The sequence below is a fragment of the Maylandia zebra genome, linkage group LG15 (genome assembly GCF_041146795.1).
Source record: "Maylandia zebra isolate NMK-2024a linkage group LG15, Mzebra_GT3a, whole genome shotgun sequence".
Lineage (NCBI taxonomy): Eukaryota > Metazoa > Chordata > Actinopteri > Cichliformes > Cichlidae > Maylandia > Maylandia zebra.
This window is the reverse complement of record NC_135181.1, coordinates 6,302,971-6,325,952: the sequence shown is the minus strand read 5'-3', so window position 1 is coordinate 6,325,952 and position 22,982 is coordinate 6,302,971. Positions and strand designations below refer to the sequence as shown.

At 38.9% G+C, this 22,982-nt stretch overlaps 3 protein-coding genes across 6 annotated transcripts in view; 1 reads left to right on the top strand and 2 right to left on the bottom strand.

The window, feature by feature from the left end:
• Positions 1–816: 816 nt before the first annotated feature.
• Positions 817–7,478, bottom strand: stx7l (syntaxin 7-like). 2 transcript variants are annotated; one of them, XM_004542058.4, is made up of 10 exons: positions 7,328–7,478; positions 5,636–5,728; positions 5,459–5,528; positions 5,111–5,201; positions 4,473–4,610; positions 3,140–3,189; positions 2,956–3,046; positions 2,770–2,842; positions 2,553–2,635; positions 817–2,293 (listed from the first exon to the last, which is right to left on the bottom strand). In XM_004542058.4, exons 2-10 carry the CDS (start codon positions 5,718–5,720, stop codon positions 2,198–2,200), a joined length of 777 nt encoding a protein of 258 aa, XP_004542115.1. In that variant the 5' UTR covers positions 5,721–5,728; positions 7,328–7,478; the 3' UTR covers positions 817–2,197. The 2 variants fall into 2 exon arrangements, with proteins under 2 accessions (XP_004542115.1, XP_004542116.1); XM_004542059.4 differs by having other exon boundaries at positions 3,140–3,186.
• Positions 7,479–10,529: 3,051 nt separating this feature from the next.
• leg1.1 (liver-enriched gene 1, tandem duplicate 1) lies at positions 10,530–13,395 on the top strand. The gene is made up of 8 exons (XM_004542062.6): positions 10,530–10,921; positions 11,081–11,164; positions 11,237–11,310; positions 11,531–11,635; positions 11,891–12,009; positions 12,608–12,749; positions 12,865–12,961; positions 13,051–13,395. Exons 1-8 carry the CDS (start codon positions 10,543–10,545, stop codon positions 13,200–13,202), a joined length of 1,152 nt encoding a protein of 383 aa, XP_004542119.1. The 5' UTR covers positions 10,530–10,542; the 3' UTR covers positions 13,203–13,395.
• A 749-nt stretch (positions 13,396–14,144) lies between these two features.
• dpf3 (double PHD fingers 3) overlaps positions 14,145–22,982 on the bottom strand; it is a 32,147-nt gene continuing 23,309 nt past the window's right edge. For 2 of the 3 annotated variants that reach the window (XM_012916670.5, XM_004542060.6), the window contains 5 exons: positions 22,525–22,662; positions 22,263–22,391; positions 17,491–17,603; positions 17,103–17,184; positions 14,145–16,960 (listed from right to left, as the gene is read on the bottom strand). In XM_012916670.5, coding sequence (XP_012772124.1) covers positions 16,893–16,960; positions 17,103–17,184; positions 17,491–17,603; positions 22,263–22,391; positions 22,525–22,662 — 530 coding nt within the window. In that variant the 3' untranslated portion in view covers positions 14,145–16,892. Of the gene's footprint in view, positions 16,961–17,102; positions 17,185–17,490; positions 17,604–19,411; positions 20,082–22,262; positions 22,392–22,524; positions 22,663–22,982 lie in introns of those variants that run through there. The other variant, XR_013093099.1, reaches the window with a different exon arrangement.

Here is a 22,982-nt window from a genome sequence, read left to right as displayed (position 1 = left end):
CATATGTGGAGGCATATGGGGCAGTTGGTGATGACTAATTTGAAATTGAGTAATTGGTAGATTTAAATTTCATCTGGCTGTCTGTGATTTTGAGTATGGGCATACAGTAAACACCAATTTATATTAAACTTTCAGGTCATACTATAGTTTAAATCGAAATCATCACAGACTTAAGTATTGATTATCATCATTTTCTTGTCTTTCTCTCATACATATCCTTAATAATAATAATAATAATAATAATAATAAATAAATTTTTTTTTAAAAACTGCTCTAAATTTTGTGGATTTTTTTGTTTTTCACCGAACTCTTTCAAAACTGCCCTGGGATAGTTACAGGAACTGAATAGGAGGCTGTGAAATCTCAGCTTTTTTCCCCACCAAGAAATTTTTTTTATTTTGTGAAATTTAAAATGTCAATTCAAGTCATTAACAAAGTGCTTCGATTTTCAAAATAAAAAGGTCACAGTTGACAATGAATCTGTCTCAGCTCTAGTATGACGGGAGGCAAATCACCAAGAGGTCATAAGATCAAGAAGAAGATGAATAAGACAAAACAATCCAAACTGTTCATGGGTTAAGTTCAACCCCCCACCCCACCCACCTCCACCTCCCTTTTCCCCCTCTTTCTTCCATTTGTTACTGAAAAGGAAAATGAATCAAAATAAAGTTTTAAAAATATATTTCAAAAAAATTATTAATTTGCTATCTCACTTCAGCTTTCTACCTCCAACTTGGTAGCAGTACAACAGTCTCAGAAAGTGCATAATCTAGTTTCAAGTATCCTACAATTTTGGTTAAAAATCACTCTTCACACTTCAGATTCTGAATTTTTATTTAGCAAATAGAAGACAGTTCGCACGCACACACACATAATTTTCCATCGGGTTCAAATACAGAAGCATGACAACAACAGTGTTAGTGTTTACTAATACAAGGCAACTTAGGATACTTTGCATTAGTATATTTTGGTTTAAGATCGGTCGTCTAATTATTTGTTTTTAAAAACAAGGGATAAGAGAGTTCTCACAGAAAATAGTGACAACTTTCCTTCAGCTCTTACGTAATTTGCTCAATTAGATGCCTTTTCCTGAGAACCACAAGTGAATGCCAAATAACCTACAAATGCTCTCACTGTGTATTACTTGACTTTGCACTATTTACTGTGAATATTTTACTTCAATCCTTTGTGTGACAGGCAGTGAAATGAAAAGGATTTCCCTGACAAGCTAAAAGAAATAAGTCCCTACTGAATGTACAAACATGATTATTGGAAAAAGGAAAAAAAAAATGGGACGCTGGGTAAAACATTTTTTTCATGGTTGGCTACGTTTTCTGTGTTCACTGCATTCTGCTTTTACTTACATTTTACACAGCGCTGCCATTTTCCCAGAATTGGTCTCATAATAACAAACCCTTCCCCTTATTATTTGGAGTGTAGTCTAACGTCTTAACAGCAAGATTAAAGTTGCACTTGCTTTTATTTTTGTTATACATAAGACTGAATAAAAATCAAATCACTTGAAATATTGGAAACAACAGATAAAAACACTGTTGCCCCTCAGAGGCTTTAAATATTCTGACTGTAGTTTGGCTACATTTTACTGCAACCCACACCTAGCGCTTGTTCATTTCCACTTAATTTACATACTGCACTTCATTGTTTTATTGCTGAGAAACTTATAGTATGTGGATTTTGCATATGTAACCAGACAAAAAGAGGCAGCTGCAGCAACGTCCCCTACCAACATGCTGCTTATTGCACCCAGGAGCGTTGTGTGTATTGTGTACATTCAATTTATTGGAGCGACTCCACATTGCTAGGGCAGGACGTACTCAACAACAATGACTGCCACTAAACACGAATACTCGCCTCTTTCATCTGATAAGTCTTCCATTTCAGAGGAAACCATGCCTAAATCAGACACTGATCATGACAATAAAGCTACCAGAGCTAGATTTGCTTCACAGCAAACAAGGTTGTAGTCCTGACATTGAGGACTACAATATCTTAAAAACATAATTGATTTAAAAAAAAAAAAAAAAAAAAGCTTAAAAAAAAAAAAAAGAGACGGTGTTTCAATCTTTTTCCCCTCTGTCAGTTTTTGAAGAAGAAAAAGATTAAGAATGAAATTTCATTCTTGGTCCATGGTGATAAACACAGGAGGAGGAGGAGGAGGAGGAGGAGGAGGAAGCCCTCAGGCTTTGAGGGAGCCCCAAATGATTAGTCCTACTACAACAGCAACAACAACCAACACTATCAATATAATGCAGATCTTCTTCCGGGAGCTTTGCTAGAAGAAAATAAGCAGAAGGAATTTAATGTTTTTGAATTTTCTTTCCTTTATGATCTAACTAATAAGTTGATTAAATGATGTAGAGTCATGCACACATTCTGCTTTACAGAAACGGGCTCTAACAACCAGTCTTGCTTTACTAATCCAAGTTAAAATCTCATTTTTCTAGCATTTATTACAGCTCATCTGTCTTTTCATACTCCTGTTCCTCACCACTTCTGTCATATCATACATTAAGATATCTCTGTCACATTACCTGGTGGCCTGCAGCTCGGGCCAGCTGGTGCACCCCTTTCTGGATATTGGTCTCGGTATTCTCCACGTTGGCTTCTATGCTATCTGCAGGAAACAAAACAAAATACATAATTTACTTGCGGTAAGAGTAGAAACTGCACAATCCTGCTCACTGAGCCGTAAACTGTCAATGTGAAGCTGTTACACCTGTCAGCATTAACTTACTGAAAGATTCTTACCTATCATGTCTCCTTGCTCGTGGACCATCATACCCAGGTCCTTGAAGATGTCATTTATGTCTACGATGTCAGACTAAAAATCAAGAGAGCCGGTCCATATTCAAGAGGCACTTACAGTATGTTTGTGACTTTGTGTTTGTGGAATTTTCTTTGCACAGATATTAGGTGTTGAAATTTGATCCCTACCTCCAGCTGCCTTAGAGCTGATTCTCTCTCCTGGATCAGTCTCAGATCTTCTTCAGTGACAGCGTCAGCCTGAACCTGTATCTGGGAATCACTGCATACAGATGCAACTAGAGTAGTTAAAACATTATTTACTATAATAATAAAAAGCAGAAAGAATAATACTGTTCAGAAACAGTGGGCTTACCTCGGTATAGGAGGAACATTTCGAAAGCTGTCTTCAGGCTGACCACCCTGCTAGAAGTCAATTGAACACATTTAAGTCTTATTGTTGCAAATCTGCAGAGGTCCTTCTATTCCTGATTATGGGTATAGCAATGATTCAGTAAGTACAGAATGTCCTTTGCTGCAATATGTAAGTAAAAGAAAAAGAATTATTCAGTATTTGCAGAACACTTCATTGTTAAAATATATGCATGGCCAAGTTGAATAAATTCACCTTGCAGCTTTATTTACTGTGCAAAAATAAATTATTAAACATAGCAGCAGTAACACGCTGTTCCTACTTATCAGCAGCATAGCAGATAAAAAAAAAAAAAACTTTGAGTGAAGCGAGATAAGCAAGAGTGAGATACGGGAACACAGCTGTGAGTGGGTCCAATCATGGGAATCTGTGACTACAACAATCACAATTAAAGATACTTTTTGATTCACAATCATGTGACAGCTTCATGTGAAACTACTTCTGAACTGACGCCTGCGGTTACAACAATTTTAAGAGAGGAGTGAAACTGTAACCAGCTGTGACTATTTCAAGCAAGCACTGTGGTGGAATACAGTGCAATAACAATTTTATGTGGATTTTTGTAAAAATAAAAAAGTAGACAATTCTCAGCAGAAGCCGACATACTGATGAGAGAAACCCAACAAGGTTTGTGAACGAGCACTTTGTGACAGTGGGGAGAGAAAGATAACCCCCTTAACATGCAGCAGAACTACACTCAGCGATGGTGACCATCTGCCTCGGCAGGCTGGGGAGAGGGGAAGCAGAGAGTGAAAACAGTAAGAAACACGAAAGTGAGAACAAACACTAGTGAAATCTGCTGCTGAAAGGAAAAAGGCAGTGAGCCTTGATGTACAGCACCTACTTGTTTTGCTGGATTGTTAGTGCAAAGCTTAAACAAGCTACTAAAAAGCTTTGCATAAAACCATTTTTTTTTTTTCTATGGTTTCAAGAATGTCTAATTTTCAAGTCTCTACTCTTCTGTAGGTTTTCAATAGGATACCAAACATATTCTCCTCTGCTATCCATCACAAGCACTTATGCTGACAAAAATCGCCTGTATGTGTCGTCCAGTTTATGGCTAAGCAGAAAAACACAACACTTCTTAAACAGCACTTCACACGCGTGTCAAAAGACCTGAATTCCGTCTAAATCTACGCAATGATGTAATATATGTGTTTACATTTATAGCAGTGGCTTCACCCCACTCTCATACTCCCATACAGTACCTATTTTATAACTGTCGTTTAATGCTCTACCCAACAACTTGGTGATCTGATGACAGGCAGTTACTTACAGACAGTCTGGAGCTGGCTCTGACTCTGGCCACAAACTCCTTCTCTTTGCTGGCGGCATCTCGCTGCGACTTTTGAAAGCTGTTCAGAGCAGCGGAGAAGTCGTTCAGCAGGCGCTCTCTCTGTATCTTTCTCTGACGCTAAAGTAAACACAAAAATATTGTAAACAGATGAACAAATGGACTTGTCAGAACTATGGTCTGTAGTTAATCAGTCTGGTATGGTACCACAGATTCTACAGAAATGATGGATTACAATGTTCATTGGTCAGTGGACTGCTATTTTGAACATTTAGATGTTGCCATGGTTTCTTTGGAACTACAAGTAACCACTTTGACTGAAAGAGTGAAGCGCTATGATGTGATATATAAATAACAATTATAGCTAAGAAGAAGCCAAAAGCATTTTTGTTTCAATCTGTCAACACGTTTATTTCTGCAGTGAAGCTGTGAAGTTGGGCATTTAACATGGGAGTCTATGAAGACTGACTCAATTTTGTAACCAGGCCCCAGGGACATGTGAGGAACTACAGCCTTTGTGCCAGTGAGTTTATTTTTCAGACAGAAAGAGAGGTTGTTCTTTGTGGTTTGCTTGACTGTGACAAACCTTTTAGATCAGGAAGACTTTAGAAACTCATTACCTGATCAGGTCCGACTGGGAGTGCAGTAAAAGCTTTCATCAGTCGGTCAGTCTCCTTTGCCAAGTGGTTGCCTTGTTGCTGCTTCTGTTGACTAATGACATTAAAAAATGAATTTGTTAAAGTAGAGAATAGTACTCAGACATTACAAAGACAAAGGATGGTAGGCATAATACTGTGCATAGGTTTAAAAGGAATCAGAAGTAATTTAGAGTATATAAAAAAAATTATCCGGCATTAAACATTGCTGTAATAGTCTAACATTTTCTACGCTTGCACATTTACACTTTCACTAAGATACTTCTGATAACAGCCCAGGTATGTAAATCCAACCAAGCCCCAGTAACTCACATCGTCTGTAGTAGCTGGCTGCTGTCCTGTTCAGTTCCCAGCACAGAGATTGCCCTTTGCAGCTCGGAGGCTGGCAAGAAAGTCACAGAGAAGCATGTTGTTTATTTGTATTGAAGTGTGTCCACGTGTTGGACGCGCTGGCTGACAATAATGCGTTTTTATGTGTGCATTTCTTACTCAGCAGTGTGATCTTCTGGATGTTGGAGCTGATCTGGTTAACCAAAACACTGGGCTCCTCTGGAATCCCAGCCTGGTAGGCCATGATGAAAGCTACGAGGACACACAAGACCACAGGCTTCACTCGACTCGCTCATGAGTTAACAGTGAGATCTAATTAGCATCTGGAGTCAGCTCACTGTTCTCGTGACTGTCATGTGTAGAAAAAAAAAAGGGAAAAAAAAAAAAAAAAAAAGAGGCTTTCGGGGTGAAAGCATTTGTGTAGATATAGTATAATCATTGTATTTTGCAAATTTCCAAGAAGAGATGTTGCAACTGTGTTTCTATTTATGGCGTCTTTGGCATTAGTACAGCATTAAATACAAGATAAAACAGTGATTTCTGTGATCTCCTCTCCCCAAAAATGATGCAACGTTTGTGACACCCCCTTACATTTCACCTTCTTTCTACAGGTTTTCATCTTGAAGCAAAGCTCCAGAAATATCTGTTGAGAAGCTCACTACTATCTTTCACTGGGTGCTTCTTAATACTCATGAACTCAGTCTGAGGTTTTATTCTCACACAACACAGTAAAGCCTGCCACACGGCTGGTGTCCTCATTGCTCACAGTGTTTAATAAATTTGAGTTCAGAGCTCTGAGAAGGCAAGTTTATTTCTTTTATACAGGAATACAGTGGACCCACCCCCAAACACTGAGTACAGTGTGTGATTAGTCACAGTAAGCTTACGCTTCAAGCTAAGAGGAGCAAGGATGGAAGCTGAAATAGTAAAGTGAAGGAGTGGCTTAAATAAATCACTTTATAATATAACTCATGACCTAGAAATGGTTCAGAGGTCCAGCTTCTTTGGAATGTGATACTGTAAACATGAGTAACCTGAAACAATAAAAAAATACTGTAACAATAACAAGTTTTATGCTGGTACTTATCCACTAAAAACACTGCGAAACTAATACACTTACATTATTGAGGGATCACACAAATGATCATTACAGCTAAAATGATTTGATATCAATGCTGTGAAATAAAATATTATAAATATGCTGCAGAATTAAAATATTTTCATCTTTTAACCTTAAAAAAAAAAAAAAACAGCTATCAAGGCCAAAAGGAAAGTCCTACAGTCTGATAAAGGTGCTCATATCATACTGTACAACCTGAAGTGAAGGAGTGTTGGGCCGGGAATATTTAGCACAAGCTCCTCATGCAGACTTCCTGACTCAAAAAAGACTGAAACTTAGTATGCAAATAGCCACCTGCTAAGAAACTGTCACAGTGACAGGATATTTCTCGTTTGCTTTAATTAAAAATTAAAGTGTGATTAGGGTTAATTAAACCAACGTGCATGTTCTGTTTCTGTCTCCTTGCCAACAAGGAAAAAATGCGGAAATCACCAGAGTATTTCTTTATGCCATCAACATGAACGGATAAACTGCAAATACTTAGTTATGACCTACTTGTGTTTGTTGGGGTTAACGCTGTCCTAATGTTACCTGTACACTGCTCTTCATTTTAACATTAGCGGGTTTAAGAGTCATGAAGTTACAAGGGAAGTCAGTATGAAGATGTTTGTCGCTTTTCGTTGTAAAACAAAACAAAAAAACTTAAAAATACGAAACAACCTCGTAAAAATACGTTGGTCGTCTAAAACGTTAGTGAAATTGTCAAGAATGACTAAAAGTTTGAACTTTACCTTTCTCGTGACTTGTTTCTTGCGTCGTTGTGCTTCCTGATTTTTACTTTTGGCCACTCCTCCGTCACATGATGTCTGCTGCACTCCCAGCGAGATCGCAGCTGTAAATTAAAGGTGTCAAACGGTAACATAATGCAGGCCAGAAAAGTATAGAAACAAAAAACTGTCCTTTTCTTAAAAACAGAGCAACGACGCAGCACAGGTTAAGTGCTTCATGATCTTTCATTCTTAGGTATTTATCGGCTGTAGGCTACCAGGTGAGATGCTGGTTCGTGGGCAGGTGAGGGGTCCAAATCAGTTCCAAAAATGCTAGTTTACACTGGACAACATCAGTGCTTTTAGTTAGTGTAAGAGCCATAAAAAGGATTATAATTCTGTTTAGGTCTTGGGTGTCATATATGATGCTCGGGGCCCAGAATCGGCCTAATAAATTGAATTCACATTGAATTGAATACATTCCTTTTAAATCGTGGGCCAACTTTACAAAAGCCCCTTTCTCTGAACGTAAAGACGTTTAACAGCACAATTAATCCCCTTTTATATAAGAAACAATTAGTGCAATTTCAACCTCACACCTATGCCGTTTTTCTACATGGTAAAGTTGGCTGGTTGGTTTCCACAGTGTGTTTTTTAGCCTGTTTCCTTCTCATCGTGCCCAACTAGTCACTGCAGATGGCCTCCCCTTGTTGAGCCTTGTTCTTCCAGAGGTTTCTTCCTGTTAAATAGAAAGTTTTTGATTCCCACTGTCACAATTTGCTTTCTCATAGAGGGTCATTTGATTGTAGCAGTTTTCTCACTGTTATTGTAGGTTCTTTACCTTAAAATATAAATCTACTTTTGATTTGGCATTAAGTAAAATTTAATTGCACTATGTGTGCAGAAATGTGCACAACAATATAAGTATGAATGTGTAAAGTGTGTCCATGTGCTTCAGTGTGTATGTATGTTACTAGTCTAGTTGATTCATGTAGGGTGTTCACTTCTATGTGCATGAGTTTCCAGTCCAGACTCTGAGTACTGAGCTTTCTGAGGCCTGAAGGAAGAAACTGTTGCACTGACTGGAAGTGAGGGACTAGATGTTCTGGTACATCTTGTGAGGCGGCAGGAGAGTAAAAGGTTTGTGTCAGGTGTGTGGGGGATCATACACAATGATGGTGGCTTTGTGAATACAGAGTTTGTGGGAAATGTCCTTGAAGGTGGGGAAAGAAACAGTGGTCCTGCAGCTAACATGGGTCATAACTGATTAACCACAACAAAAACAAACAACTGACAGGTGAAATGAATACATTCATTATCTCTTTGCAATGCAGCGTTTTCATGGAAAACCTTGTATTTTAAAATTCTTGTGAATGTTACTTTTACAGGTGTCTATCCACCAAATATTTCACTAGCACCCTCCAATGGCAGCATCCTCCTATTGCAGGACAGCGCATCTTGCCACTCCACAAAGCTGCTCTGGACACTTAATTTGCATAAATCAAACTCCTCAGATCCCAACCTGAACATTCACGAAGGAGCCAGAATAGATCATCCACGGTGGACACACCAACAAGACCAAAGGGCTCATGTTCATGCATTAATGGGCCAGAACTGAACTGTGTACAAATGATGGATGTAATGTAAATGTGTCAGTCTCTAAAGTGCTTTGGTTCACCTTCTGTGGTTTATATGTGCTAGATTGCCGGTTCAAGCCCCAGCTTGGACAGTCTCGGTCGTTGTGTCCTTGGGCAAGACACTTCACTCGTTGCCTACTGGTGGTGGTCAGAGAGCCCGGTGGCGCCAGTGTCCGGCAGCCTCACCTTTGTCAGTGCGCCCCAGGGTGGCTGTGGCTACAATGTAGCTTGCCATCACCAGTGTGTGAATGTATGTGTGAATGTGTGGATGACTGGATGTGTAAAGCGCTTTGGGGTCCTTAGGGACTAGTAAAGCGCTATACAAATACAGGCCATTTATACATACATGCCACCATATTGCTGAAAGATATTTCTTTTTAATTTGTTACCCTACTTTACATATAAAATTGGCTTTGCTTTCAGAATAATGCAGAATCTGGATTAAATAGTATTACCTAACAGTTCACTTGCTAACACCACCTCAACTTTTTAAAATTGTAGTTATAATTTGGTTCTTGGTGTTTACTCCATGGTAATTGGTAATTACTCCGTGGTAATTTTACAAAACACATTATGATGTTACATAAAGCTACGAGACATGTTCTGTTTACCAGACGCATCAGGCACATCAAAGTTCACTCAGATTAACCAAATCAATAACAGTCTTAACTTCTGTATCCAGTACAGACTCACTGGAGTATACTGCACTTTGTTAGGTGCACTGGTTTGACTGATTCTTAAGGTGATTCTCTAATCAGCCAATCTCATGGCTGCAACTACATGCATAGACATGTAGACCATATCTAAATGTCCAGGCACATAGCCAAGGCCAAGATAACCTAATGAAGTTCAAACTGAGGATCAGAATGGGGATGAAAGGTTATAGTGGCTTTAAAGGTGTTGGTTGTTGTGGGCTGGTCTGGCTCTTTTAGGAATTTCCCCACTCAGCCATCTCTAGGGTTTCCAAAGAAAGGTCCAAAAAAGAGAAAAAAGACTGCTTCAAGATTATAGTAAGGCAACAGTATCTCAAATAACCACTGAACCTTGAAGCAGATGGGCTCCAGCAGCACGCTGGATGCCACTCCTATCAGCCAAGAACATAAAACTAAGGCTATGGTCAGCACCTTGTTGAGTGTGTGACACAAAGAATTAAGGCAGTTCTGATGAGAAAAGGGGGCCCAACCTGGTGCGAGCAAGGTGTAACTAATGAAGTCTTCGGTGAGTGTATGTGAAAGTAAATTTTATGAGTTTTTCCAGATAAAAAGTATTATCTTTGGCTACTTAAGGGGGTAAAAATCTGTATAATTTTTCCAAGGATTCTTAGAATTTATTTGGGGTTTGTGTTTCCAGATTCAATTTACTGATGGTATCACTGTATCACTATAAAAGTTGTGGATTTGTGTTCATGTAAACAAATCAGCTTGAACGATGAACAGATGTACTTTGCACTGAACTCAGTATTCTATGTTTGGACAAAATTGAGCTCTATGTACTTAAATTCTCTTATCTGTTGGTCAGGGTCCAGTGAGCCATATGTCACATGGACTAATGTGATTGGTGCACATCTGCATGCACTGACTTTGATATTCAGAGAAGTTACAAATGCTGTATTTAAGGGAAAACTCTCAGTCCAGAGTAGCTGCTCTTGACTCTGTCCTTCTCTGCAGACCCAACACCTCAGTCATGCTTCGTTTGCTGGTCCTTGGCCTTGTCCTGGCATGTGCAGTGTCTCTCAGCAGCTCTGCAGTAATTCTAGAAAATGGCGCTCCCATCCTTTGGGCACAAACGGCCAGCCAAGTGACTGAGTTGCCAATGCACGATGGGATTCTGGTTCCAGACTCCTGGAACTACCTTCACCGCATGAGTTTATACCGGCTGATGATAGCTGCTACAGACCCCTTCATGGGATCCATGGGGACAAATGCTACTGACAGTCCGCTGTGGGGACTGCCACTGCAGCTTGGATGGATGTTAACTTCAGGTGAAGTCAAAGTATCATTTCTTTTTTTTTTTTTAAGTCAATAATAATCCTTTCATCACAATTTAACAAACTTTGTAGTACAAAACTGAATAAAGAGCCTCCTAATAATGTAACTAACAAAGAAACAAGACCACAGCTAATGATCTGTTGTTTTTACAGGGCGTCTCGCTGATCCAACGGGTGCAACAACTTGTGGCCTGGAAGCAGAGCCTTTGTGCATTTCTACCCAGAGTTGGTGGGCCTGTAAGTACAAGAAACAAATGCATAAAAAATAAACACAGGGGGAATACAAATGACCTCTTTATGTTTCTCCAGGTGTGAACTATTTTGCATCTGTACTTTCCTTTCTGTCTGCTGCACAACAGGGCTTCATGGGAGCAGGAGCTCAGGTATTATCTTAAACTGAAAATGAACACTTTGAAAATAAAACAACAACAACAACAACCGCAATAATAATAATAATAATAAGAAGAAGAAGAAGAAGAGGACACTTTTTCATGCCATCACACAAATATTTGCAGTTTAAATAATAATGAATATGACCATTTTGTATTATTTATAATGTATGTTATATAGTGCATATTATCATGTATGTTATTACATTACCAGGTCCAGATGCAGGTGCCTGCAGGAGTACAGGACTATTGTACAACTTATGCTGACTGTAAAGCTAAATACCCTGATGCCATGTCTAAGTGGGATGCTTTTTTTCAGGTATTGAAACACAGATATACACTGGTACATATACACACAGTTTCTATTCACATCATATTATCCCGCAATTTTAAAGGGGAACTGAACTTGTATTATTTTGCCCTTAGTAGAAAACATTACATTTTAAAAAGTCAGGGCCATGTGCCATTATAGTTCAAAACGGGTCTGTTTTCCCTGAATGCACCCGCTTTATGAAGCAACAAAGCTACATTGCTGAAATAGGTGTACTCCTTTAATTGTTCATATTGTTTTAAGGGTCTGAAGACTACTAGTGAATCTCTTCTGCCTGATGATGTGAAGAAAGACACTATCCTTGGTGTCTACTGGGACGCCCAAATGGCTTCAACCTATGCCTCTGCAGCATGTAATCCCAGGTAATTTCTTTTACTTTTACTGTAACCATGTTGCTTATTAATTGTAGACTATATCATTTTCATTTTTTATTCTGCTGCTGTAACACAACATCCCTTGTTAGATCAATAAAGTATCTATTTTTATCTATCATAAAATCTATCATTTTAATGCATTTCATTAGTAAACATTTACACATACCCTCCTCCCCCAGTCACCCATCCTGTTTTTACATATTACAAATCATGTACACACACATTCATACATGACAATGACATTGACTAAATCTACTTCATCTTTTTTTTTTCTGGCAGTCTTGTTAGTTTTAGCAGTGTCAGTACTCTTTCCAGCACAAATTTTAACATCAATGCCCTTATTACCAATACTAATGATGCTGGAAAAAGTATTAAAGCAAAAGTGATCACTATCCTTATTATTTATAAATGTTTATAAACAAAAAAAAATTTGTCCACTGAACTATTTTTGGTAGTTCAGTGCACACCAAAACTACCAAGGACGAGGCCTTGCTGTTTTTCCCTGCAAGTGGTCAAAAAAGCCAAACATTTATCTCAAATTTCAGCTCTCTTAATCTCAGCTTCTGTGTTCTCGCTTCTCCTACAGGCAGAGCCACTATTCCTCTGTAGAAGTGTCATTTGCTCACAGCTGGCTGAACTCAGCAGAATATGTAGCAGCAGCTCGATTCCAGACCAACATGGAAAAAGCAGTGCTTTTCCTAACCCCTCTGCCAAGTCGGATTTTACAGGTACATATCTTCAACCTTTTCCATCTGTTTATTTTACACATCACTTCTTTTTTTCTGAAACACACAAAGTGAGAGAAGGCTTTTGTCCATTCTCCATTCTGTCTTATCATTTTAGGAGGGCGACAGCGCCCCTAACATTGCTGATCTGACTGCAGAGGAGAACCACACACTGTATATCTTCAGCTGGATGAAGACTATTGACAGTCTGCTTGGTAGGACACACACACACGCACACAAGCAAACACAAAATATTATTGCTAAGATTTTATTTTAAGTTATGCTCATGATGATGATCTACCAGGTGGGACATTGGTGCGTCTGTGGAAAGGTGCCATGTGTTCAGTAAACACAAGGCAAAAAGGTGCACAGGTGCTGGAGCAGCTCCTCCTGAATCCCAGCTTTGCTACAAGCACTTTCCTGTCCATCATCTCTGAGATGACTACAAGCTGCTGAGTCAAACACACAAGATAAATACATAACGGTATTAATTTTTTCTCCTGAAATTATTATTTTTTCTCCTGTTTAATGGACATTTTTGTCCATTAAACAAAGTTGTTTTGTCACTGGCTTTTAAGGTCAACTTGTTGCACTTATCTGTGGTGTATACTTGGCAGTACATTAAAGTAATTTCTTGGCTCCAGTTCAACTAGTGTTCTAAAATGTGTCTCACAGATTTGTTTTTTTAAGTTTTTTTCCACAAATAATTATTTTCCAGCAATATGTTTCCACTGTAGTACAGCTACTTCTACTACTTAATTAAGGATATGATTTAAAAAAAAAAAAAAAAAAAAGCTCTGCTAGATGGGTTTATAGTTTAGCTCAAGCATGATCTCACGATCTGATCTCATTTAAAACAAATTCTCAATGATTTTGACCTATGCCTAAATCTAAAGAAATAAGTGTTCCATGAATTCAACAATGAGTAGTCTACTGCAGCGTAAATCCAGAGTTCAACTCCAGACCAATACTGGTACCTAGTGGTAAAAAAAATGTAAATACTACCAAGTAAGATTTCTAGCAATGACTATACGGATCTATAATATATGACTATCTATCTATATAATATAATCATTGATGAGAGTGGAAAGTGATTTCATAAGGTGAGCATTCATTTGATACTACTGGAAAATGAGTTTATTCTTCTGTCACTGCTCACCGTAGAGTATTCATACACAGAGGGTGAGAGACAGGAAAGCAGCAGTATGTGATGGGGAGGACATGTTCATATTAGACACAGTCATCTTGGCTAGTACTTCAATGTCTAATTGTCAGTTTATGTAAAACAGTTCACTGGAATGAGAGAGTATTCCCACAGGAGAAATTGGAAACATGTCTGCTACTGACCGGGCTATTTTCATTATATGCTTAATATACAAGCAAACAAGAATCAAGCTCTTTATTTTAACACAATAATGAAACATTTATTTTAACAAAACATCACACATTTGGATCACTGTAGTTGATGGCATCACCCCCTCTTCCCCACCCAAAAACACCGTACATGACATTTGTGTAAGGAAGACGCAAATGATATTGAAAACTCACCAGAGAAAAGCACAGTGAAACCCTCAGTGTGTTAATAATGTGTCTATGCTACCTCATGATTGTCAGTGGAAACGTGTTATCAAATACAAACACATAATAACACAAAACACAAATGCAAAATGTGATATCCTGTCAGGAGAAGCACACTATGTGTACTTTGAGGATCATTTTCTCTTTTTCTCATTTCTTCTCTTGAGGTGTTTCGTTTTTGAGAGTCAACTTTTTTTCATAATATAAACAGTTTTCACAGATTTTAGTGCTCAGTCTAACATGGAACCAAGTAAACATTAACCTTATTCACACAGCTGTACAAATGCAGCACTCCCAGAATATATTCTGTTTTTAACTGCATACAAAACACAGGACACAACAGTATATGCTGCTTCCTTGAGAGATAATAATGTATGAAGGTTTCATTATAAACACGTTGCATTGGAAAATTTACACGAGTGGTTCCCAAACTGTTGGAAAGGCCCTCTATATGGATGTTCATTTTGAAAGATGTCTTCACCCAAATGAAAGAGCATGCTGCCAAAGCAACAGGTGATGGTATAAACCTGACCTTATAGAAATGTTAGACAATATGGAGCCTAAAAAAACTAGCAGAAAGCAAAGTCTGATATAAAAAAAAAGATGATAAGAGTGGACAAAATCTGGAAAAAAACTAAGAAACGTGACTTTTTGAAAATCTTCACCCTGGACGAAGCTCCCATTTTCAGTACCTTGGATGAAAGGTCAAAATGCATAGAAAAGGCTATGTTTATCAAAATACCTGTGTATGTATGGGTAGTTAGAGTGAAACAATAAAAGCTGAACATTTTTCAAAAAATAAAGGCTGTTCCATCAAAGCTTAGAAAGAGCAACTACTTACTGCTGACCAGTCCACAGCATTGGACTTCTAAGCACTTAACCGGACAGGCAACACTGAAAGACTTGAGTATAATAAGAAATGGATTGGATTGCTGTCTGATGAAGAGTTATAATCAATCTCCAATTAAAGATATGATGTATGGTTAGAGGCTTAAATCACAATGCTAGTTATTGAACCTTTTTCACAGAAATCATTTTTAATTAAGCCTTGCTCCTAAATAGAAGATGTTCATTATTGTCATTAGTAACATATCCATTTACCTTCTATGTCAAAATAAATTGATAGCTTAGCTTCAGTGTTTTAGTTGTGGCTTTGTAGGCATGATGGTATTGATTAAACCCTTTTTTTGGTGTTTTTTCTTTTAAAATGAGTGGGCTGAATAGCTTAAAACGTTCAATCAACTCATGGAGTTAGCATGAAATAGCTGGCTAGCAGCAGCTGCTAGTGAAGTTATTTTTTCAGACAAAAACCAAATTCAGCAAAAGTGTAGGAAAATAAATTGTTTAAACTGTGATATGTGAATCTACCACTGCAAGCGTTCCCTTCAAATTAACTATAAAAAACAGAAGGATTAATAAGGAATTGTTTAAAGAACAAAAGTGCGCTCTGATGCTAGCAAGGCTAACGATATTCAGGTTAATGTCAAAATTTACTGAGAAGAAAACCTGTAGCTCTGGCTCATTGACATGTCAGTCAAATAAAGTATGAAGTTGTATTCTTAGCTCACTGAAGATGTAAAATTTTATTTTTAATGAGAAATTTCAGGTATTTATTTAATAAAATGCAATCAGTCTATAATTTGGCTGGGAAGTAGGTGATAGAAAAGGTTTGGGAACCACAGATTTACAGATGAAATTTAGATGAATAATTTTTTAATTCTACTTTTTAAAGTATTTCACCATTAGTAAGGTGTCCTACTGAGCACCACAGTATCCTGGTAACTGAACGAATACAGAAAAACAGACGTGGCTATAAAGTCACTACGCTCCAAAGGGAATGATAGTGGAGGCTGTTTTATCGCCCCATTTCCTCTTAACGCAGGATATAAATTTCACCAAGCTTGACAAAACCTGTGAAAGATGGCATAACTAATACTGAGTCTGTCCAGATGTAAAGTGGGAATGTCACTGTAAAGTCTAAACATAGCAGAGGAGTAGAGCTGGAAGGAGAAATCTAAACAAACATTAGTCAAACTCACTCAAGGTTCCCCCACTGGAGAACTTAAGCTACAAGGGAAGGAAGTGATGCAGCTTCAGCAAATACTTTAGGAGAAACACCTTCCAAATCATACTCAAATAAATCCAAATCAGGGGGGAAAACATGCAGAAATGCAGTTAAAATAAACGTGTACTTCACATGCACATGTTCTACACCGTATTGGCCATTATCAATCTTGCTTTTGCTTTTTGCTGTCTGCTGAGAGGTGAGGTAGAGAAACGAGGGAACAGCAGATCTGCTGTTAGCTGACTTACGCTTAAGATGCCGTATGGCATTTGCATCTGTGAGTGTTGCTTGGCTTTATGAGAGGTAGAGGATCTCTGAGCCTCACACGGGAAACTAAGCCCTGAGCCTGCTAATGCACCGGAGTGTGTATCTGTGGGTATTGTGTGTGTGTGTGTGTGTGTGTGTTGGGTTGTATCTGGGAGAAAGTATATGTCAAACAGTAAGTGCATCTGTACAAATATATATATATTGTGTTTACATGTGCTTTAAAAAATGTGTGTCCTTTATGCTTCTCCATAGGCTGAGGCCTTGTCTTTTAACAAGTCCAAACACAAGTGACAGCTCCAGCTTCCTGTACAGAGAGGAGAGAAGGAAAGGTTGAAATCTTTTCCATATATAGACTTTGCCTGTAGCAGCTTTCAAACATATAATATAATAATATAGCACCACTGATGTACACTAAAAGCTGTCAGAGTGGCTTTCGACTGCGGTACCTTCAGGAGGCTGGGTCATCGGTGGCTTCAGGCAGTACATGTGGTATCCTCTGTCACAGTCATCGCAGAACAGCAGCTGGTCCTGCATGAACACACAGTCACTGTCATTATTTTATACAATACATTATAAAACAGGGGCTTGCTGGTTGCACATTGCATATAAAATTAAAATCTTAATTAATTTTTACAGACTTTCACATTTTTTTGCGTACTTGGCTCCATATAATTCTATATCTACACACAGATAATTTAATATGTATTATTTCTCTGATAGGCTGCACACAAGCTGGTGAAAGGTCATTCCACAGCTTCACAGCCAATTCAAAGTGAGAGCCGACATTTCTGGAGACACAAAGGTTGGCACAAGGTTTTCCTCTGTGATACATACATCATTTTCTGAGGTGCCACAGAGGCTGCAGGACTTGCACTCGATGCACTGCCACTGGTATGTCCTGACGGCCTGCATCATGTTCTCAGTGAACTGCAGACATGTCGGATGACCTGTGTCGGGACGATGAGACAAAGACAAAGGGAAGCAGGGGCAGGAGAAGTGGATTGCCGAAAAAAAGTTTACAAACTGTTTTGGAGTGATTTTAAAGTGGATCTGTTAAACTGATTTCTAGCTTTATATTCTTATTCTCTTATTTTGTGACTCACCTAGCAGCTTTGCCCAGTAACAGTTACGTGTTTTGAATTAATTTTAACACTGGCCATCTGTCTGGTGATTGTGAAGGCCAGTGAGTTCATTGTCATGTTCAAACAAACTCCGATCACTGATTAGCAATTTGTGACAGCACATTATCCTTCTGGATCAGTAGATGGGTACACTGTGGTCTTAAAAGCATGAACATGTTTGGCAATAAGATGGCAACTGTACTAAGGGGACCAAAGTATCCCATTTGAATGTCCAAGCAGAATTCAACTCATCAGACCAGGCAGCGTTTCTTTCAATGGTTCTGTTTTCCAATTTTGGTAAAGTCATGTAAATTCTACCCTAACTCTCCTGTTCTTAGCTGACAGAAGTAACACCTGGTGTGGTCTTCTGCTGTTGTAATCTGTCTGTTTCATGGTTTGATGCTTTGTGTGATGGCTAGGACGGCTGTGTGGGAAAATCCCAGTGGATCAGCACTTTCTGAAATACCCACCATGCACCATGTTTGGCACCAGCAAACATGGCGCATTCAAGATCACTTTAATCCCCTGTCTTCCTGAACTTTAGCTGGTTGTGTTGTCTACGTTAATGGAGTGGCTGTAGCTCAGCAGGTAGAGCAAGTCATCCACTAATTGGAGGGTTTTTGGTTTGATTCCCGGCTGCTCCAGTCTGCATGCCAAATTGGACAAAATAATGAACCCAGAGTTGCTCTCTGAAGCATCCAACAGAGTATGAATGTTAGATAGAAAAGCATGTTGTTGTTTCTGCTCTACTCAGGTAGATTAGAAAATCCCTATATAAAAACCTTTATCATTTACATATTGGACCGGGTTGTTGACCAGGTGTACCTAATAAAGTGGCCAGTGTGTGTCCTTTTGCCGCTCTCCAGGTGGTTTTGCTTTTTATGTTTTAACTTTCATTTCATTTGCCTTTAAATTGTTTTTAGTTCATCCAAATGCGTTACATTTCGTTTTAGCTGCTTGCTGTGTAGCACATTGACCAATGTCTGCTGTGTTTAAATGTGCTATATATATATAAAATGACTTGGCTAACATTGTGAAATATTTCCTCTAATGTGATCTAGTTCACACACAAAAAAAGGATTTGACTCTTCACCCAGATGGCTGCGTGTTTCTCTGTCTTTGTCTTCTATGACAGTGTTGACAGTGTATACAGCAAGTGATTATATGACATGAAAACAAAACACATGGAATCATGTGTGCACAGTTAAACACAGCCGAGACATATTTTATCCTCTTCTGGTAAAACTACAACCATGACAACACAAAAAGAAATATGTAAAGTGGTCCTCTTGTTGCCTGCCTTAATAACATTGTTTTTTGTAGCCTGCCCACATCATCACAGTTATGAGAGGACAGTCATAAGTACACTGGTGTCAATGGGGTATCAATGAGCCATATGCAAGGGTGAACTGACATATATCTGGACTGGGAAAGAAGCCCAAAACACTGATCGCACTGATCCCTCTAAGCCTCATGGGTAAAATAACAAGGAATGTGACCTGTGTAGATATTTGAGTTACTGCCGTCCTCACAAATTACTCTAAGGAATTGCAGTTGAGAAGAAATCCGCTGAGACACTTTTAACAGACATCCTGTTGGCTTAAATGGATAATGGAGTGGTGACTGGCTCTTACCTCGCTGCTCACTGTCCTCTTTAGCTAGTGGAGTGACTTGAGAGTCCAAGTGCCTCCCTCCCCCATGTCACGTGTTCATTTTACCATGGAAAAGTCATGTTTTTAATTCCTTAGTCCGTAGTCCACAGCGCTATCAACGTTTTTGGTCCAGATTTAAGTGGCATGTAGCAAAGATGTATAGTTTGTTATATTGATTATCTGATGCAAGCAAAGTCAAATGTAAGGACATTTTTATTTATTTATTTTTTTGTTTATGAAAAATGGAAAATGGCTCAACTGTTGAAAAATCCACGAGGATGGTAAAAAAATATATGTTAGTGTGTCCATGAGAAACAAATTCCCAAGCAGAAGCATATGTGAATATATATCCTGCATCCTTTCCAAGACACTTTCCAGAAATGTCTTCACTGTGGTTTTCTGCGGTCCATTATGTGCCTCATGAGTCTTTCATTGTTCCCTCAATTAAAACTTTAATGGCAGAAGGCTCAGCTAGTCAAGTTGTCCCATTATTAGCTGTCAGCAACTACATCACTGTCTGAGAACGAAATATCTTCCAGCTCTGCATCTTCAAAGCCATGAAACGTGGAGGCCTCGCTGTCTGACGCGCTGCCGAACAATTCTTCGAGAGTGCTCCGCTTCCTCCCATCCTTCTTCGCTCCTCCTCTTCCAGCTACCATGAAAACATCAGCATCAGAGCAACACAGACAAGGCCACACAGTCTCCCAGTTGTTCTAGCACACTCTACCGTAGTAAGACAACATCTTGCTTGCTGAAATGATTCAACCAAAGGTTTTTTGCTGAGATATCCAGCAGATGCCGTTTTCGGCTAGTGTGGGAAACAAAACGGGGGGAAAAAAGGGGGAAAAATGCAGCCACATGTGCCAAAGGATAATGCATGAAAACTGAGCAACAAAAGAGTGAAAGCATGTTGTCTAAAGGCAGAGGTCTTTACTGATGAACGAGGCTGACATGGAGAAGCATGCAGGATGGAAGCAAGCGGCAGATTCTGCAAATTCGTATGATTCTTTCCTGTGGTTGGCTCTCAGTTCTTATGATCTGAAAGGCTCATTGACAACCCCATTGAAGAGACACTTGAAAGCTTTTATTGCACACCAAAAGCATCTAAATCTACATTATCACCTGAAGGTACAGATTTGTTTGAATTTTTGGGGAACTTGTTCTGAAATATAGAAGGACTACATTAAACTGGGTAACAACATGTACCTCCCCTCATCTCCCTCCTAAATATATGTGTGTAATTTATTCCTTTATATTTGATGCAAACTTTTAAACTGCATCACATCTGTGGCCGATAGAGAAACACAATTTAAATCCGTGTGGCAAAGATAAACATCGCAAGAAAGCGAGAGATACACATGAACAAGATCGTGGACAAAAAGGAAGTAAAGAGAAACAAAAATGAGATGTGTAGTAAGACTTAAAGTAAAGTATGAGTCTAGCAGACAACACATTTCTGATCAATGAAGTGATTGATACAACTCACACACAGCTAGAGGGCAGTTAGCTTAGCTTAGCATAAAAATGTAGAACGGGCAGGAGCGGTGGGGTTACAGGCTCTTTCATGAGGTAACAACAACTTACCAGCACACCTAAAGTTCACATTTTGTTTTGTTTTTTAAATCTGTTTAAAAACCAAAAAGGAGATTTTGTTATCTCTGAACCAAACGAGGCTAACTGTTCCTTTTAAATTGGACTAAGCTAACCTAAGTGTACTGTGTTCTCATGAAAGTTTCTGTAACTTGCTGGAGTTTTTATGAGATGGAGGTGTTAGCCGATGCCTAGCCCCAAACACAAAGGGTCATGTGCTGTTTTTGCCATGCCTTGCCAGGGTTAAACCCTCCCAACAATATAGCTTCAAGTGCTCATGCCTACCCTCCATGGCAAGGTAACAGCACATGGGCAGCCTAAGCTTATGGAGAGGGGGGCAGGCTTAAGACCACCAGGTGGAGGACAGTAATGGCAAAGCTGGAACAGATGGGACTTTCAGGGGGTGAAGCAAGTGCTCATCACCCACCAGGGACACCATGTAATAGATGCATAAAACCTAACCTTATGCATGGTATCAAATCTCATACTTCAGTATTTACGCTTAACTAATAAAAAAAAATAGTTTCCACTTGAGAAATTTTATTGTCTTTCCACTTAAGTCAGTGGGAACAAAGTTGGAAAACAACTAGGAAAGCCAGTTAAACTCCAGTTACTGAGCTGTTGTTGTCACATACGTACAGAGTTTTTTTAGAGTTACGTACATTCGTTAGAAACTTTATTAGCAGGCACACAAATCTGGCTGTGAGCACAGTAGCCATTCCCACAAGTTGCTGAAACCTTCAGGTTACAAAACACAAGCCAACTGGAAGAAAGTTGGCTTAAAGGAACGATGGTCGTAAAAGGAATAATGTGGGTTGTTTCAGGCAGAGGATGAACTAAGAGGTGGCATAAAGGCCCAGTGTTTGATAACAATTTTCATTCTGAAATACGAATGATACAAAGCTACTTTAGTACAGACAATGAATAAAAATATACAGCTGGAAATGAGCACAAATGGTCCCCATTAACTTAGTGTTAAGCTTAGATGGTGCAAACTGTATATGAACAGACACATGAGTTGTATCAATACTTTCATGTCACTCTTGGCAGAAAAGTGAATGGGCACATTCTTAGTACGCCTTCTTGCTGTCCTACTGAAATCACTAATATGGCATTCACTTTTTTCTACTAAGTCTACTGGAGGGATTATATAACTATTGCAATTCAATCAATTAGTGCTTAGGCAAATACAAAATCTCAGGTTTTCACATAAACCATCTATGACCAGTAAGTGAGGACTCACCAGAACGTCCGCAGTCAGAGCAGGACACCAGCTCCTCTGCTTGTCCTGTTTTCCTGTTGGAGTCCTGGTCTCCCAGGCAGAAGTCACAGTAGTCGTTGGGGATAACAGCACCATCAGGGCCCTTTTGAGCTGTTAGCAGGAGAAATAAGGGGAATGGTCCACGAGCTTCCATTCAGTCTGAGCTTTCGTAAGTAAGTGCAAGTTTTTGTGACCTGGAAATATCCCGTTAATCAGTATGATTAAATACCAGCCAGCAACTTACGTTTATGGTTCTCTGAACTCTGAGGAGAAGACGGAGCCATCTCTGGTTCCTTCTCCTCTTCTCCCTCCTCCTCTGCCAGGTGAGTGTGTGTGTAATGGTAGCTCAAGCCAGGCCGGTTCTTGTAGCGCTTTCCACACACTACAGATTTTTTTTTTTAGATCACAGGAAAGTTAAAACCATGAAAACTGCACACTGTCAGGTGAAAACATCAGTGTATGACACTGGTCTAAGTTAGTTGCTGTGAACACCTAGAGAGTCAGTGGAAGACGGTAAGGCGGAACCTCTATCTGCGAAATAACTACAACTATTTGTTGCTAAGAAAATGTTTCCTAAGGTAAATAAGTGGAACTATAGCAAAGTTAAAAGAAAGACAAAGACTTAAAAGAAAAATCATCTCATTTATTTATATTTCTATATATACATAGAAGTATTTTATAAGCAAGTTTATTGAAACTTTT